This window comes from Desmodus rotundus, chromosome 1, assembly GCF_022682495.2.
Source record: "Desmodus rotundus isolate HL8 chromosome 1, HLdesRot8A.1, whole genome shotgun sequence".
NCBI lineage: Eukaryota > Metazoa > Chordata > Mammalia > Chiroptera > Phyllostomidae > Desmodus > Desmodus rotundus.
In genome coordinates, this window is record NC_071387.1 from 61,955,582 (window position 1) to 61,970,082 (window position 14,501).

Here is a 14,501-nt window from a genome sequence, read left to right on the forward strand (position 1 = left end):
GGGTAAAAGGGCCATGGAGTCAGGTGCTTCAAACCAGGTTGAAGACGAAATCTCAGATCAAATGCTTGAGGAAGAAGCTAGGCTTTTCAGTTAATTTGGGCCTTAATTGTATGACTAGGGTAAATGAGTTGTAGAATAGTAATAGATATATGAAGAAAACCCTTTGTAACTAGTCTTACTCACCATTAAAATCCAGCTACAATTAGATGGATTGATAAAATAAAATAAATTGAGATATTGGAGGACAAATACAGAGTTGTCAGCATGAAGCCATCAACAATATTACTATGAGTTGTCATAGAAATGATTTTTGACACCAAAGAGCTAGAAGATGATAATCTCAGAAGGAAGAGTAGTTCTTCTAAGAAAAGACAGTTGGTGACCTTACAGCAACATGGATGAGTGGATGGAAAGGCATCCCTCAACACGTGTTGCACCTATTTTTCTCATAACATTAAGAAGCAAGTAAAGCTTCATCAAGGCCACTGGAGTCCCTTGCTCTGTTATTTAAAACCACTGGAAGATGAACAGTAAGGCTGCTTCCTCACCTGAAGTTTGGGGGTTCTGTTTCTCTGCTCATCATACTTTCCCGCTACATCCCAGCAGAGACTGCACTTCTGCACTTGCCCTCATGTTTGTCAGCAGAGACGCCATCTCTTTCCCTCGGCAGCACGTTGTAATCTCGTCCTTACTAATTCAGAGAGTTCTGACTCCGTGTCAAAATCTTTCCTTAAGGAGGGAAAAGACCTATTCCACTATTTCTAAGACAAAGGTTAAGTTAAAGTAGGACATCTGGACCCTGGACCACCAGAAAGATGGACACGCAGGTCCTACAGAAATTAAGCCTAGCACATCACTATAGGAAAAACGAGAAAACTACAGCTGTGCCACTTCGAGCACATCACGAGAGGGGAGGGTTCTTTGGAAAGACAATAGTGCTGATAAAAATAGAAGGCAGCAAGAAAAGAGGGAGACCAAATAGGAGATGGGTTGACTCCATAAAGAAGCCGTATGCATGAGTCTACAGGTGCTGAACGGGGCTGCTGAGGACAGGGTGTGGCAGGCATCACTGTATCATCACCCGGAGCAGAGCCAACTCAGCATCACATAACAACAAGGACATTGGGTTACTTTGGTGGAAAATGTCTTAATTGTTCTTTAACATTTAGTATTATGGGAATGCATGTATTTAAATAAGGAATATCCATAGGATTTTTTAAAAATTAACTTATTTTGCCCTGGCTGGTGTGGCTCAGTGGACTGAGTGCTGCCCCGTGAACCAAAGGGTTGCCGGTTTGATTCCCAGTCAGGGCATACGCCTGGATTGCGGGCCAGGTCCCCAGTAGGGGGTACACAAGAGGCAACCACACATTGATGTTTCTCTCCCCCTCTATCTCCTTCCCTTCCCCTCTTCCTAAAAATAAATAAATAAAATCTTTAAAAAATTAACTTATTTTATGCCACTGACTTATCAACAAAGAAATGAAAGCCACCAACTAACCTCTATGTTACCTTTCCTTACACTTAGGACATGAAATTCATCAGCGAAGTAAAGTGTGGTTAATTTGACCAGTTTTAAAATATACTTTTAAAATATCCTGTTAGCTTTTTAAAAATCTAGGTACAATTTCCACACATTAAAACACATACATTGTACATTATTCAATCTTGAATTTTGACAACGGTACATATCCATCGAACGACCACCCAAAGCATCACCTATTTTCTAGTCACCCCACAATTCCTGCCAGAGATAACTAGTTTTTATTTCTAACACCAACTAGTAGATTAGTATTTTTTCAATTTATTTAAGTGAATCATAAGATATGTATTATTTTATGTTGAGTTACTTCCTCTCTATGTAATGTTTTTGAGATTTATCTACATCACTGGAAGTGTTAGAAGTTCATTCCATTTGATTGTTTATAAAATAATTTATCAAAAAAGTTATCTACAGTATTCTCTCTGGATGGAGAAAATATAAAGAACTCCTATAAATCAACAGAAAAAGACAAATGACCCAAACTATTATTATTATGAAAAGGATCGATAAGAAATAATTGTGAATGTCTTTTTATTTTAACATGTATTTTTATTTTCTTGGGTAAATTCTTAGGAATAGAATTGCTAGATCCCAGGGTAGATTCATGTAAGTAAGTTTTAAAGAACCTGCCAGACAGTTCTACAAAGTGGTTAAACCATTTAATGTCTCCACCATCAATACTTAAAATTCCATTGCTCTACAGCACATGGTATTGTCTGTCTTCATGATTTTTAACTCTTCTAGTGGGTGTGAAGTGGTATTTCATTATGACTTTTATCGACATTTTCCTGATGTCCAGTGGTGGTGCACACTTTTTTCTTGTACCTAATGACCAATTGTATGTTTTCTCTTGTGAAATATCCAAGTCATTTTTTTAAAGCAGGTTGCCTTTTTGTACCTGAATTGTAGGAGTTTGTATTACCAAGATTTGAGATCTTCATCAGATAGATGTTTTAGATTAGCTTTTTCCAAAGGTAGCTTGCCCTCTCATTTTTTTTTTTACCAGTGTTTTCAGAGAGCATAACTTCTAAATTTCATGTGTCAGATCTGGCTGGCACCCAGCAAGGACATGCCATTTCCAGCCATTGGGCATGTTAGTCTAATTGCATTGTTTTGGATAATATCCAGGTAGGCAAAAAAGGAGGGTCGGAGATACTTATGATTTTTAAAGTCCTTCTGAACTAGAAAAATTCTGTTGTCATTATTTGACCACAAGTCACTCTTCTTTGAGTGTACCATTACCCAGTGACCCTTTGTCCACCTTGTTTCATAATCATCAATGTCCCTTACATTGTCATAGGTCTGAAGGTATACAACCTCTCATTGTGTACATGTTTTTAAATCAATGAGCAGAAATTTTTATTAATTAAAAAATGCTAGAACCTGCAATGCTACTAACTCAGAAAAGTTTTCTGACTTTCTCTAAAAGATTGAGACAGAAAAGATTGAGAATAGCAATGTGGCAGTGATACATTTTTACCATAAAAAAGCTAAATCAAAAGTCAGCCCCAAACCCATCCTGAACCACAGAACTCTCTCTGTAAAACAAAGCCAGGTAGGTAGTAGGTGTTAGACACTCAACGAGTGAATGAATGAAGCAACTCTGTAACAGTTCCACGAGAAAATAAGAAGGCGATAGAAGAAATATCAGTTCAATATGAAACAAGGTTTCTTACTGTTCCCTGCAAGCTCTGGCAGCTGTGTTCCATGTGCCTTTCTGTTCCGTGATCAAGGAGTGGCAGTAGCCAGAGTGATGGTGCCACCCGGCTGGACAGGATTTGTCTTCCACCTCCTGAAAAACAGTTGTCTGTGTTTGCATCGTAATGGTCTCTACAAATGGAGTCTGTTCTCACATGAAGAGTCATATGAGTCCCTTAAACTGAACAGAGTAGCCCTGTCACCAGAAAGGAGGTCAGCCCCAATCCCAACTCTCCACCTTCAGAAATGCAATGGCTTCTTAGAGAAAACACTACTAAAGTTAGCGGTTTCAATTTTATACCTTTGACATCCTGATAATTAAACAAATGCTCCTTAAACTGTATTGATATAACTAATACACATTGTGATTTCTAAAATGCCACTCAGACCGTTTTCCTTTTCTCCTTCAAAGTGTAGTGAGAGCAGGCAGACATCGCATGCATTGGCAGAGCGTTCCCTCCTTCTAACCTTATCACAGGGTTCGCTGCAAGTAAAGGTATTTGGCTGCTCAGCCCGTGTCGCACCTTGGTTTGGGGGCTCCAAGCTTTCCAGGCAATGCCATCGCACTTATACAGCTTTTGGAGGCTTTCTTCGAAATGGAGGAGTCCCTGCAGTTCCAGCGTGCAGTTCTTCGGAAATGAGGACGAATGGCTCTACGGGAAGGAAAGGCAGCGGGGATGTGATTTAATGTCCGTTCCCACATACATACTTACCCGCTTCATGTACTCATGTGATGAGTAGCGCTTGTGTTGAGTAAACGATTCCCAAGCTTGAAGGCTGTCTTATGGCTCAGGAAACAGCTTGTTGTAAGGTGAAAAGGAAGTAAAAATGTTTTCCTACCTGTCTGGGAAAGTGTGAGTTAGTTGTGGATTCCACCCTATCGGCTTGAGGCAGCTCTGCCACTTTCATTGGCTTCTGTGGCTGACTCAGGACGGATGCTTCGCTCTTCCTCTTGTGCGCTGGGGAGCTGTCATCCTCCAGGTGCAGGGAAACCATTCCGTGATACTGAGGACACCAAAAGACAACAATAAAGAAAAACCAAACACCAAGAAAGCAAACAAAAACATCTGTTGTAAAAATGAGCAACTGAAAAATTGAATACAAGCAAAAAGGGTTTTTTCTGATCACCCAAGCCTCTAAAACAAATTTCAGAACAGAAATTTATAAAAGATATAAAAAACTGATTCACTGTTTGCATCCATGAATATAATAAATTTAGCAATTCTCTCAGACTATGCTTACTTTATAGATGATATCTGTTCCATTTCTATAAACAGAGGCTGGATAAACCTGAAACCAAAAATATGAACAAAATATGAACAAAACTAGCTTGAATAATAACTAGCAACAGGTTAACACTTTCCCAGGGAGATCTTGTTAATATTAAAAAGTTTTAACATGTGTTTCTCGAGATTTTCCTGTCCAAATCATTGGGATTTTAAAAACACTGGACCAATCACAGCTTATCAGTGTTGACTCTTACATTCATAGCCCCAGGCAGGGAGAGAAGGTACCCTTATTTTGTTGGTACATCTAGAGTGCACACCAGTCCAGAAACACACACACACACACACACACACACTCATGAGTGTGTGCCAGGTTAGAATGCTGTGCAAATGTGGTCAAAGCCGTGGTCTGCACACCCCAGTAGGTGGCTTAATCTCATTCTACTCCAGGGTCACTGGTCATTCCCTCTGTGTCTTGATTACAAGAGGAACCAAAGCCAAAGTTATATGGATGAGTGAGTGTACCCGTCACCTCAATCAGCACAATTAATGAAGTGGGACAGCACTATGATACCTGCTCACAAAAGGCACTGCATGACTGTACAAGGAACTACGGCCCCCACTCACTATAAGAATCAAAACCATTTCTTCAGGGCTTAGGAAGACTCATTAAAATGTTTTGATTCTTTTAATATGTACTCCACACACCAAATCCCAGGCAGTCCCCATCCTTACTGTTTTGCCATTCCCTCGGGTCCTAAGCTTCATTCCATAAAGATCTGTGGAATCAAGGCCCCTTGGGGTGTCTCCCCGGGTGACTGCAGGCTGCTTGGAAGATGGACGAGGTCTTCTTTCCAGATGAAAGGAACCAGAAATGGCGGGGGAGGAAGACCCCGGGGACAGCGGGTGCCGAATGCCCTTCTTCCGCGCACTGTGCTTGTGGGGGTTGAAGGAAGGTGAGGGATGGCACTGTCCTGGAGGCACGCAAGATGGCAGGTCAGTCCCTGCGTTTCACACTAACAGGTAAGTGCTGACATCGACACAGACCCTGGAGCAGCTTGTCATGAAACTTAGACAAATGGTTTTCCCACCAGATGTTGCCTTTTAGCCATTTGCCAGAAACTCCTTTAATCTTTAGCAGTTTCCATCACGGAAAGCTGTGCCCCTCTGCACATCTACAGCCATGGAACTGATTGTGCAAACCACAAATAAGAGCCGTGGTTGTGACTGTGCATCACACTTATACCACAACAGCCTCGCTGCTGTTCCTGTTGTAATGCCCCTCACTGTACCAGCTTCAGCCCTTGGGCAGGTGTCACTGCCAAGTGTCGTCCTTTCCCCAGTGTCCCAGAGGTAGAGACTGGAATCATCTGAAGATATCAGTGAAATCAGGTAACAGCTATAAAAATTAGCATTCAGCTGCTACAGAGCAAAGATCCAGTAAATCTTAATGGAGCTACTTCTACTGGAAACACTGTCAGTTAGTATGAAAAGAATCGAAACCCAGCACTCACATCTGGGTATTTTATACTTCATTTGTCAAGTGTGTACTTCATTTAGTTTACATACTTAATGTGACCAGCAAATGCTACTGAAAAAGAAATAAATTTGGTGGGGGAAAGGAGGTGGGGAGAAATGTTGTGGAAATATGAGTATTATAAAAGAAAGACGATAGTGTCTATTTTTATTATAGGATGAGAAAGAGGAGATAATAGATTTCAAATAAAGAAAACATACGAACCATCAGGCATGACAGTTATAAAAACAGCAGATTAAGAGCTAGCATGCTAACTGAACAGTAGTCAAATGCTAAATAGACAAATAAGAAGAAGATATCTGGCAGGGAAAAAAATCAAGAGCACCGAGGACTTCGGTTGGTCTTTGTCTCATTTGGTTCACAGGTTGTCCCTTAGCATGTGCTATCCAGGGCCTGCTGGGCCCCGCGGCCAAGGTTATTCATTAACGTTCTCCACCTGCTCCTGAGTCCCCAAGCCAGCTCCATCTTTCACGTCTTTCTCTCTCCCATTCCTTCCTTTTTTAGACCTTTCCTGGTCACACTCCAGTGGGGGCTCAGATTTTAGGCATGAAGAGCGCTCTTTAACAGAGGAAGATAATTACAGCCCTGGAGACTCTGGGGGAAAATAATTGTCGATAGATTCTCACCAACATTGTTTCCCCCTTGGTGAGAACAACAAACGGGTAGGAAAAAAACTAACTGCGCCACTGACTTGTTGCTTTTCTGAAAGGATAGTTCTTAGCGGGAGGAAAACCGCATGAAGCAGAAACCAGAATAAAGGGCCTACATCGCGACGAGGTTGCTTTCTTGACAAGAAATTAAGCATTTTGATGTGAAGGCATTATCAAGCACATTGGCTGTTGAAAGCAAGCAGCTACAGCACTAGGACCGCTTCTGATTTCAAGATGAGGATCAAAAGAATACCTCCTTTTGAGTCCAAAATTTTCACTGCGGCTTTTGTCTTTGTGCCAAGAACTGCATTCACCGGGGAGTTCAGAATTACTTCAAAGGCCTCATCATCTTCCTCTAATCCGTCATAGGTAATTGCTATATTCCACATCTTAGTTGACATTCCTACAAGAAGTAAACATTTTAATTACTCTTTAATTGCTATTTCAATCACCTAGGTGTCAGAGAAATATATTAATTAACATGTCTACAGCGAGACTGCAGTAGCCTGAGTGAGCTATTGTACTGCTCCCGACTCACTGAGGTCCTGCTGTTCTCCCAAATAATATTAAAAGACCACATTTGTTCCTGGACAATGATTTCATTTAAATGCAAGCACTGTAACAAAAAGTAAGCTGCATTTTGCAAGGGATGAACGAAAAAATGGCTAGTAGATGAGATCCAAGATTTAATTTTTTCCCGACCTGCCCCTTCTCTACTGAAGAATAAACAAGTACTGCAATCTTAAAAGCATACCAGTTTCAAAACTCTTAAGATGTCAGTACAGACAGTAAGAAGTGATTATTGGATGATACTTCGTGCTATTCATGGAACCCTTGAAATGATTGATTCCTAAAGACAGCTGCCTCCATTGGCTGCCCCACTTCCTGAGATCTTTTCTAGCCTGCAAATGCTTTTGCTGATGATGTAATACTCAGTAGTTTGATATCCTCCTGGAGAGAATTTATGGGCTGGGAGTTCTAGAAATAGACTGAGCCAATTTGTTGTTGTCGGTTTTTTCTTTCTGTCTGCCTCTGTTGATGGAGTTACAATCAGGCTTGGTTTACATAACTTTGTGAACTTAATACTAAACAGTTTCCATGTTCAAACATATCCCCAGCCATCCTATCAGCACAAAGATGGGATGCAAAGCAACCCCCAAAACACAAAATATTAAAGCTGAAAGAAACTTCGGATGTTGTCCAGTCCTGACCAGTTTCCATGACGTGGGTGACAGGACATCCTGCTGAGTTTATTTAGAAGAAAAGTGGCAGCAGGAAGAAAAGAAAGCACTGTTTAGTGGAGAAAAAAGGATCAAAGTTAAGGGGGGAAAGGATAATAAACTTACAGTTTAACCTTTTAAGACTAAGTTTTGAAAACCCTATCATTTACTCCTTGACTATGTAAGTGCTTCTACCCCCATACATTCATCTGCATAAACACTTGAACATTTCACTTCTAGCCCTCTGAAAATCTGAGTACTTTTCTCCTTGCAGGTTGTTTTCTACGTATCTGTGCTTCTTGGTTGTGCTGTCCACGCGCGGCCTCCTTGACAGCCGGTCAATACAGGCTTCGTAATCTGATCCGAGTCTCATTGATCCCCAGTCAAACCCAATGGAAAGATGAAACTGTTCACTTATCCTACTCTTGGCTGCACTTAAAAGGAAAAAAATTAAGTGTATTTGAAATAATTTTATTTTTAAAAAATAGGTTGACAGCTAATTTCTTAGGCTTTCAATATCCCCTGAGTTCTTAAATCAATTACTTTCCTAGTTTGCAAAAATAGAAGTTGAAGTATCTAGTAGAAAATATTATATAAGGCCCACCACATGGATGAATAAATCAATCCATCAAAATGTTTTATTTTGTGTCCATTATGTACTTACCTTTGCTTTAGATGCTATGGGAAATACCAGAGGTATAACATAAGCAAGGCTGACATAAAGGAATTTAAAATCTCTTTGAAGAGACAAGATACAAGTACGAGAAAAGTCAATTATTCAAGGCAATGTACGATTAGCTGCTGAGAGATACAGCATAGATGGTCAGTACTGGGTGTATGTGGGCCCCAGAGGTGGAAGGCTTTGGAGGGAAGAAACAGGGAGACAACAGATGCAAAGGCAGGAAGACAGTGAACGGTGGCCTTGATCGGGGAAAGCTGAGCAGAGTCGCTGGCAAGTGCATGGGGTGGTGAGGCTGCAGTGGCAGTTCTTAGTCAGACTGCTGGACACTGACGAGGTGGCCAGACTCAGACTTGAAACCACAGGCAACTGGGAAGGCTCTTGAAAATTGATGTCTTGAAAAAATGAAACTAGAAGTATTACATGGGCAGACTTAGGGGCTCGGGCAGACAGGCTAGAAGACAGGAGACCACATAGGCTTCATTCTAATGAAGCTGGCATGGGGCAATAAGAGCTGGACAAGGCAGAAAACATAAGAATACTAAGATTTTTACTATTCAGAGAACTGTTTCGACTCTCAAAACTCATTGCGTTAAGCATTATTCAAATAACAATCCAATACAAAATATATATATTTCCAAGCCTAACCAAAGGCCCTCCTATTTTAAGATTTTTTTTTAATGGAGCAGAATCAGGTGGTTAGAGAGAAACTGTTCCAAGTTTCATTGAAGTGCTTCTGATTTGTTTGCCTGTATTTCAGCTTTGTTTCTATGCCTACCAGGTGTGCACATAGGACCAACTTTTAGGTTAATGAGATTGGAATTAAGAACTTGTTTTTTTCTTTTTCCTTCCTTTCCCACTTTCAAGGTGAAAAGTATTTGTCAAATTACCGAGATTATAAGCAATTTCAGAGGCCTGAGCTGGCCTCCTGTTCCCATAAAACAAAAGGTGTGGAAGCGGAGCCAGAGGTGTCATTTTATGCAGACATATCCCACTTTACAGGGGAGGTCGGTTCCTGGATGTTTTTTTTCCTACAAAGCAGATTTCGCCATTGAAAGACATTTCCTCAATGTTTTTTTTTTGTGAGGGCCACCTCAGAGATCTGATCCTTTGGCAAACCTTTTGACTCTTAGGAGTCTCAATTAAGAATGCAGCAAACCTTTCAAGAACACATTTTAAAGAAAATCAATCATTGTGTTATGAATATTTACACCTTGACTCAGACTAATCACAAACGCTGACTGCAAAGCAGTCCGGGTCAGTTTTTGGCTTGGTACAATGTCTGCAAGGCAAGCTTACTTGAGTGTAGCTCACTAGCTTGAAGTCACCCAGTTTCTCTCCAGCTGCCTCCCAAGAACGCTGTAACCTGCTAACACCACACCATCTTTGGTTTCCCACTCTCTGTTTCTTCTCCAATCATGGAAACTGCTGTTTTTAAAGAAATGGACAGAGTGCTTGGGCAAAAGGTGTGGACGTGAGGATGGAGACACCAGGTCCAAAAGAGGCAAGGGTTAACAAATGGGATGTGGGAAACTTAAAAAATTCTCTAAAGCAAGACTTAAGTTTATGACACTGTGTCTGACTAATAAGTTCCTAAACAATGAACAATCAAGTGTTGTTTCTTTTTAATTGACGAGATGTTTATTTCTTTTTCTTAACAAGTCTAAAGAATCTCTAAAATCACGACCATTTTAGGGTCCCTAGAAGTAGCATTAGTATCTCCTCAAAACATCATGTAAACTCTTCTAGACAAATGGGTATTTATCTCATCTCATCCAGTGGAATCTCTAAGAAATAGCTTTCAGAGATCCCTCTAGTGCGATACCTTCTATTTTCTATAGTCCACACAGAGCATCTGGTAGGCTGCTCAAATCTACTGAAAGCCAAAATCACTCATAATCTTATAACAAATAGACCTCAAATACTAAAGATGACATATGACAAAGACTCTTGGCTCTCAAAAAGTGGGAAGGTTGAAAGTGCCTTAACATGAAGTATGAAAAGGGCATGTTGCCCTTGACCAGAACACAGGAGCCTTCTGCAACCCGAAGCTAAACATTAAATACATAGTGGGAATAGGTCTCTCACCAAGTGTGCTCAGCCGAAGGAATAAATAAACTTAAGCGAGTCAGAAACGTATCACAAGAAGGAAGCCAACAACAATATTTGGGTTTCTGCAATGAAATAAGCCTCATTGTGATAAGTTGAATTTTGTCACTCAAAAATCCATGTATTGAAGTCCTGATTCCCAGCATCTCAGAATGTAACCTTATCTGACAACAAAATGGTCTTATAAAAAGGGGAAATTTGAACAGAGACACACCTCCAAGAAGAATGCCGATATGGACATGAAGACAACAGAAGACAAGGAACACCAAAGACCCTAGCAAAGCACTAGAGAGTGGACGAGAGGCATGGGGCACATTTTCCCTCACAGCCCTGAGAAGGAGTCACAGGCTGCCAAAATGCTGATTTTGAACTTCTGGTCTTCAGAACTGTGAGAAACTAAATTCCTGGTTTTCAGCCACCTGGCTTATGATACTCTGTCAGGGCAGTCCCCGCACGCAAACAGTGCTCAAACATCCAGGTGCACCGCAGAAACGCATCTCTTTTCCATGTTTAGCATTGACGTTGTCAGTTTCGGAGGGTTGGTGGCGTTTCAGCTATTTTGTTTTGCCTTTGCCATACAGCAAGAGTTTGGACTTGATGGTGTGTTCTCAGAGCACAGAAGACCTGCTCTGCAGGAGACCACAAAGCCTTAGGTCCCCGCTGCTTCTCAAGGCCTTTTCCATTTGCCCCTGGACAGGTGATCCAGGGCAGAAGGAAGGAGGGAGAACCATGCCGAGCAGTGAGTGACAGCTACCTGCCCCCACCTTCAGAAGTCAGGGAAAAAAGGCACGGCTCCAGCCTCTGGGCTTTAGGCACAGTCCCCAAAAATGGGTCCATCTGTCTTTCAACTGAAAGGCCCCTTCTTCTTCTTCTACCTGCTGAGGATTCTGAAAATCTTCCAGGATGTTCTTTAGCCAGAACAATGGCTCATCCTTTGGGTCCCAATGTGCTTTTAGTAAGTTGTTTTCTTGTCAGTCTTTCCCACCTGACAGAACATCCTTGAGAGCTGCCACCATAAATTTGTGCCCCTTTTTGCACCTAGCAAAATTTTCTCACAAAGTGAAAGGAAATTATATGCTACCCAATTAAGCAATAATTTTCCCTGGAATCTCCTCATATCAACCTATTCCAATAGAAATAATTTAGAAATTTCCTTTAGAATCCATGTCACTGTAACATTCTGAAAATGTCCATCAAAATATGAGGCAAATTTTTTAATTATTTTAGTTTTTAATGGTTTTTAAAATGACATCATTTTTTTCTGGATCTTTGAATGTTTGCTTTGACACTTCATATTTTTATTTGTTATGATCTCATTTTGAATAAATATTCATTTGTAATAAAATAAAATATGAGGGGCAAAACCTCCAGTCCAAACCAGTCTCTCCTGGAGCGGGGTGATGTGACTCCCTGAGAGTTCCTAGCTGGCTGCAGCTGCATAATGTTCTGTCCTCTCCAAAGTCTCCAGACATTCTTACAAGAACACGAAACAAACTGTAGATACCAAGCATACCTGGGTCGAACTGAATCAGTTTAGATGGAGTCATGGTAAAATCTTTTCCAATTGTAGCTGACAGTTGGTTGACCTTAAAAGGAAAAAAAAATGCCTTTTTTAATGAATATATTCTATAACAGAGAAACCCAGTCTAGTCTCACACTAGACTAAACTTACTCTTAAAATCTGTTTTTCACATAACATGTTTTTTATTATATAATAAACCACTTATAATCCAAGCTATATGGCTCTTCTTTAAAGTTAACATTTTCTAAACTAATATCAATGGAAGTAAAACTTTTTTTGGCTTCTTCTTTATACATGATTCAGTTATTAGGGAAAATAACATGAATTTTAAGTAATATTTTTCTCTTTGTTACAAGTAAGATTTTATTTCATTACCTTCCCCTTATCCCAACCTTGTTCTAAAATAATGCCTCAGAGCCCTGGCTGGTGTGGCTCAGTGGACTGAGTGCTGGCCTGCGAACCAAAGTGTCACAGGTTCGATTCCCAGTCAGGGCACATATCTGGGTTACAGGCCAGGTCCCAGTTGGGGTCACGTGAGAGGTAACCACATGTTAGTATTTCTCTCCCTCTCTTCCTCCCTCCCTTCCCCTCTGTCTAAAATAAATAAATCGAATCTTTAAATAAAATAAAATAAAATAAAATAATGACTAATGACTAAGAGAAAGGGCAGCGGAGGAGAAAGGGCAGCGGAGGAGTGAAGAGGAGAAGAAACGCAGGCACTCTGACAACCTGCGCGCTGATTGGTCAGCCAGCTGGGAGGTCTCCTGCGAGCCCCAGGGCCCTGAAAGCCTTTAGACTGTGTGAGTTGAAGCAAGTCTGCTCCATTTTCCTGTCTGAATGAAACCATCCCTCTTCACAGACAGGAATGAAGACGGCGGGAATGGCAGACCTGGTGAACAACCCCACAAAAGCAATCCATACCCAGAATTGAGAGGTTCTATCAAGTAAGTTGCAAAAACCCCCAAATTGCTCTAGTTTAAAGAGGCTGTTGACTGATCCCCTGTTCCCCATTCCTAGGGCTAAAAACCAGAGGTGATTTAAACGTTCTAGAGCCAGGGCCTTAACTTCCCCCAGAGGTAGCCTAAACATGTGTATATTAAGAAGTGTCCTTGCTTGAAAAAGAGGGCATCGAGTGAGAACCCCATGGAAAGCACAGGCAGCTGCTACCTTTGGACTTTTTTAGGTGTTTTAAGATGGTCAGGAAAGTAGGTTAATATATTTCTTCACTTTCTTACAAAGGAATGAAATGCAAGATTAAAAACTCTAAAATTCCTATTTCTATGGCCTGAGACATTATCTCCAATTCTGATCAAAGGCTCTGCCTTCCGCCAATGGGTCTGCAGGGGGAACATTTTGCTGAAGAAGGGTATTACCTCCTAAAACCCCATTTGCTCTTTGCCTACAATGCCAAGGCTCCTCCTGAAGAATCTTTCATCACGGAAAGGCAGCCCGTCATACACCTGTAGCCACCATATGCCGGAGCTGCACAGCCCGGCATGGTTCTTGCACGTGCAATTGCCTGGCATTTACTGCCACTGAGTTTACAGAACCCTACGTGGGAAAAGAAACGGGCTGAGGCAAGGTGCTTGGAGAAATCAGTCCGGGGAAAGCGCACGATTCAAACCAGGGCAAACAGCACAGGTGACGTGCTTTCCCTTTCCCTGCACCCAGTCAAGGAGCCAGCAAGCTCCGGCATGAAACGGCAGGCTGTGCGCTGTGGACAGAGCCGCCTCTGCAGGACTCAGGCCTGGGTTTGATGAAAGTCTGCACACTCACCCGGCAGGTTCACGGTGTGCATTCAGCTTAAGGAGACAAAAGGTTCCATGTCACACCACGTATGTTCTTTCTACCTGGCAAGGTGAATGGTAGTGTGGCCCAAAACTCCAGACTGGAGCATATGGCGCTTTCTATGGAGGACCAGAGGACTATTAAAAAACCATCCAGGCAGGTTCTGTCTTTTCCCATAAACAATCTGCCAGAAAGCTATAGGGCATACCACACTATCTAATGTTTTAACGATAAAGTACCCACAAATCTGTGTCTACTGGAAAGATAATCACTGAGTCTTGATACGGTAGAATGTAGGTACGCAAGGTTCTGATGACGATTTGAATTTATTATTGTAATTGAGACTTAACTGAGATGCCATTTTTTCCCCAGAACCTAATACCAGGGTCCCTTTCATTACATTGAGGAGGGGGTTCTTAATGCTTTTTTGCTGTCTTTAGTACATAATAGCTTTTCATGCTTTCATTCTCTTGAAGTGCTATTATGATAGCAACTCCTAGAAAAAAAAACCTTCAATTATAGAAGCCAT

General features: G+C 41.3%; 1 protein-coding gene across 6 annotated transcripts in view; it reads right to left on the reverse strand.

Annotated features, from left to right (window-relative positions):
• The window catches only part of FREM1 (FRAS1 related extracellular matrix 1), a 161,159-nt gene that overhangs the window by 10,753 nt on the left and 135,905 nt on the right, over positions 1–14,501 (reverse strand). For all 6 annotated transcript variants that reach the window (XM_053924556.2, XM_053924550.2, XM_053924551.1 and 3 more), the window contains 7 exons: positions 12,176–12,248; positions 6,908–7,057; positions 5,203–5,441; positions 4,484–4,531; positions 4,082–4,246; positions 3,766–3,894; positions 3,220–3,335 (listed from right to left, as the gene is read on the reverse strand). In XM_053924556.2, coding sequence (XP_053780531.1) covers positions 3,220–3,335; positions 3,766–3,894; positions 4,082–4,246; positions 4,484–4,531; positions 5,203–5,441; positions 6,908–7,057; positions 12,176–12,248 — 920 coding nt within the window. The remainder of the gene's footprint in view (positions 1–3,219; positions 3,336–3,765; positions 3,895–4,081; positions 4,247–4,483; positions 4,532–5,202; positions 5,442–6,907; positions 7,058–12,175; positions 12,249–14,501) is intronic.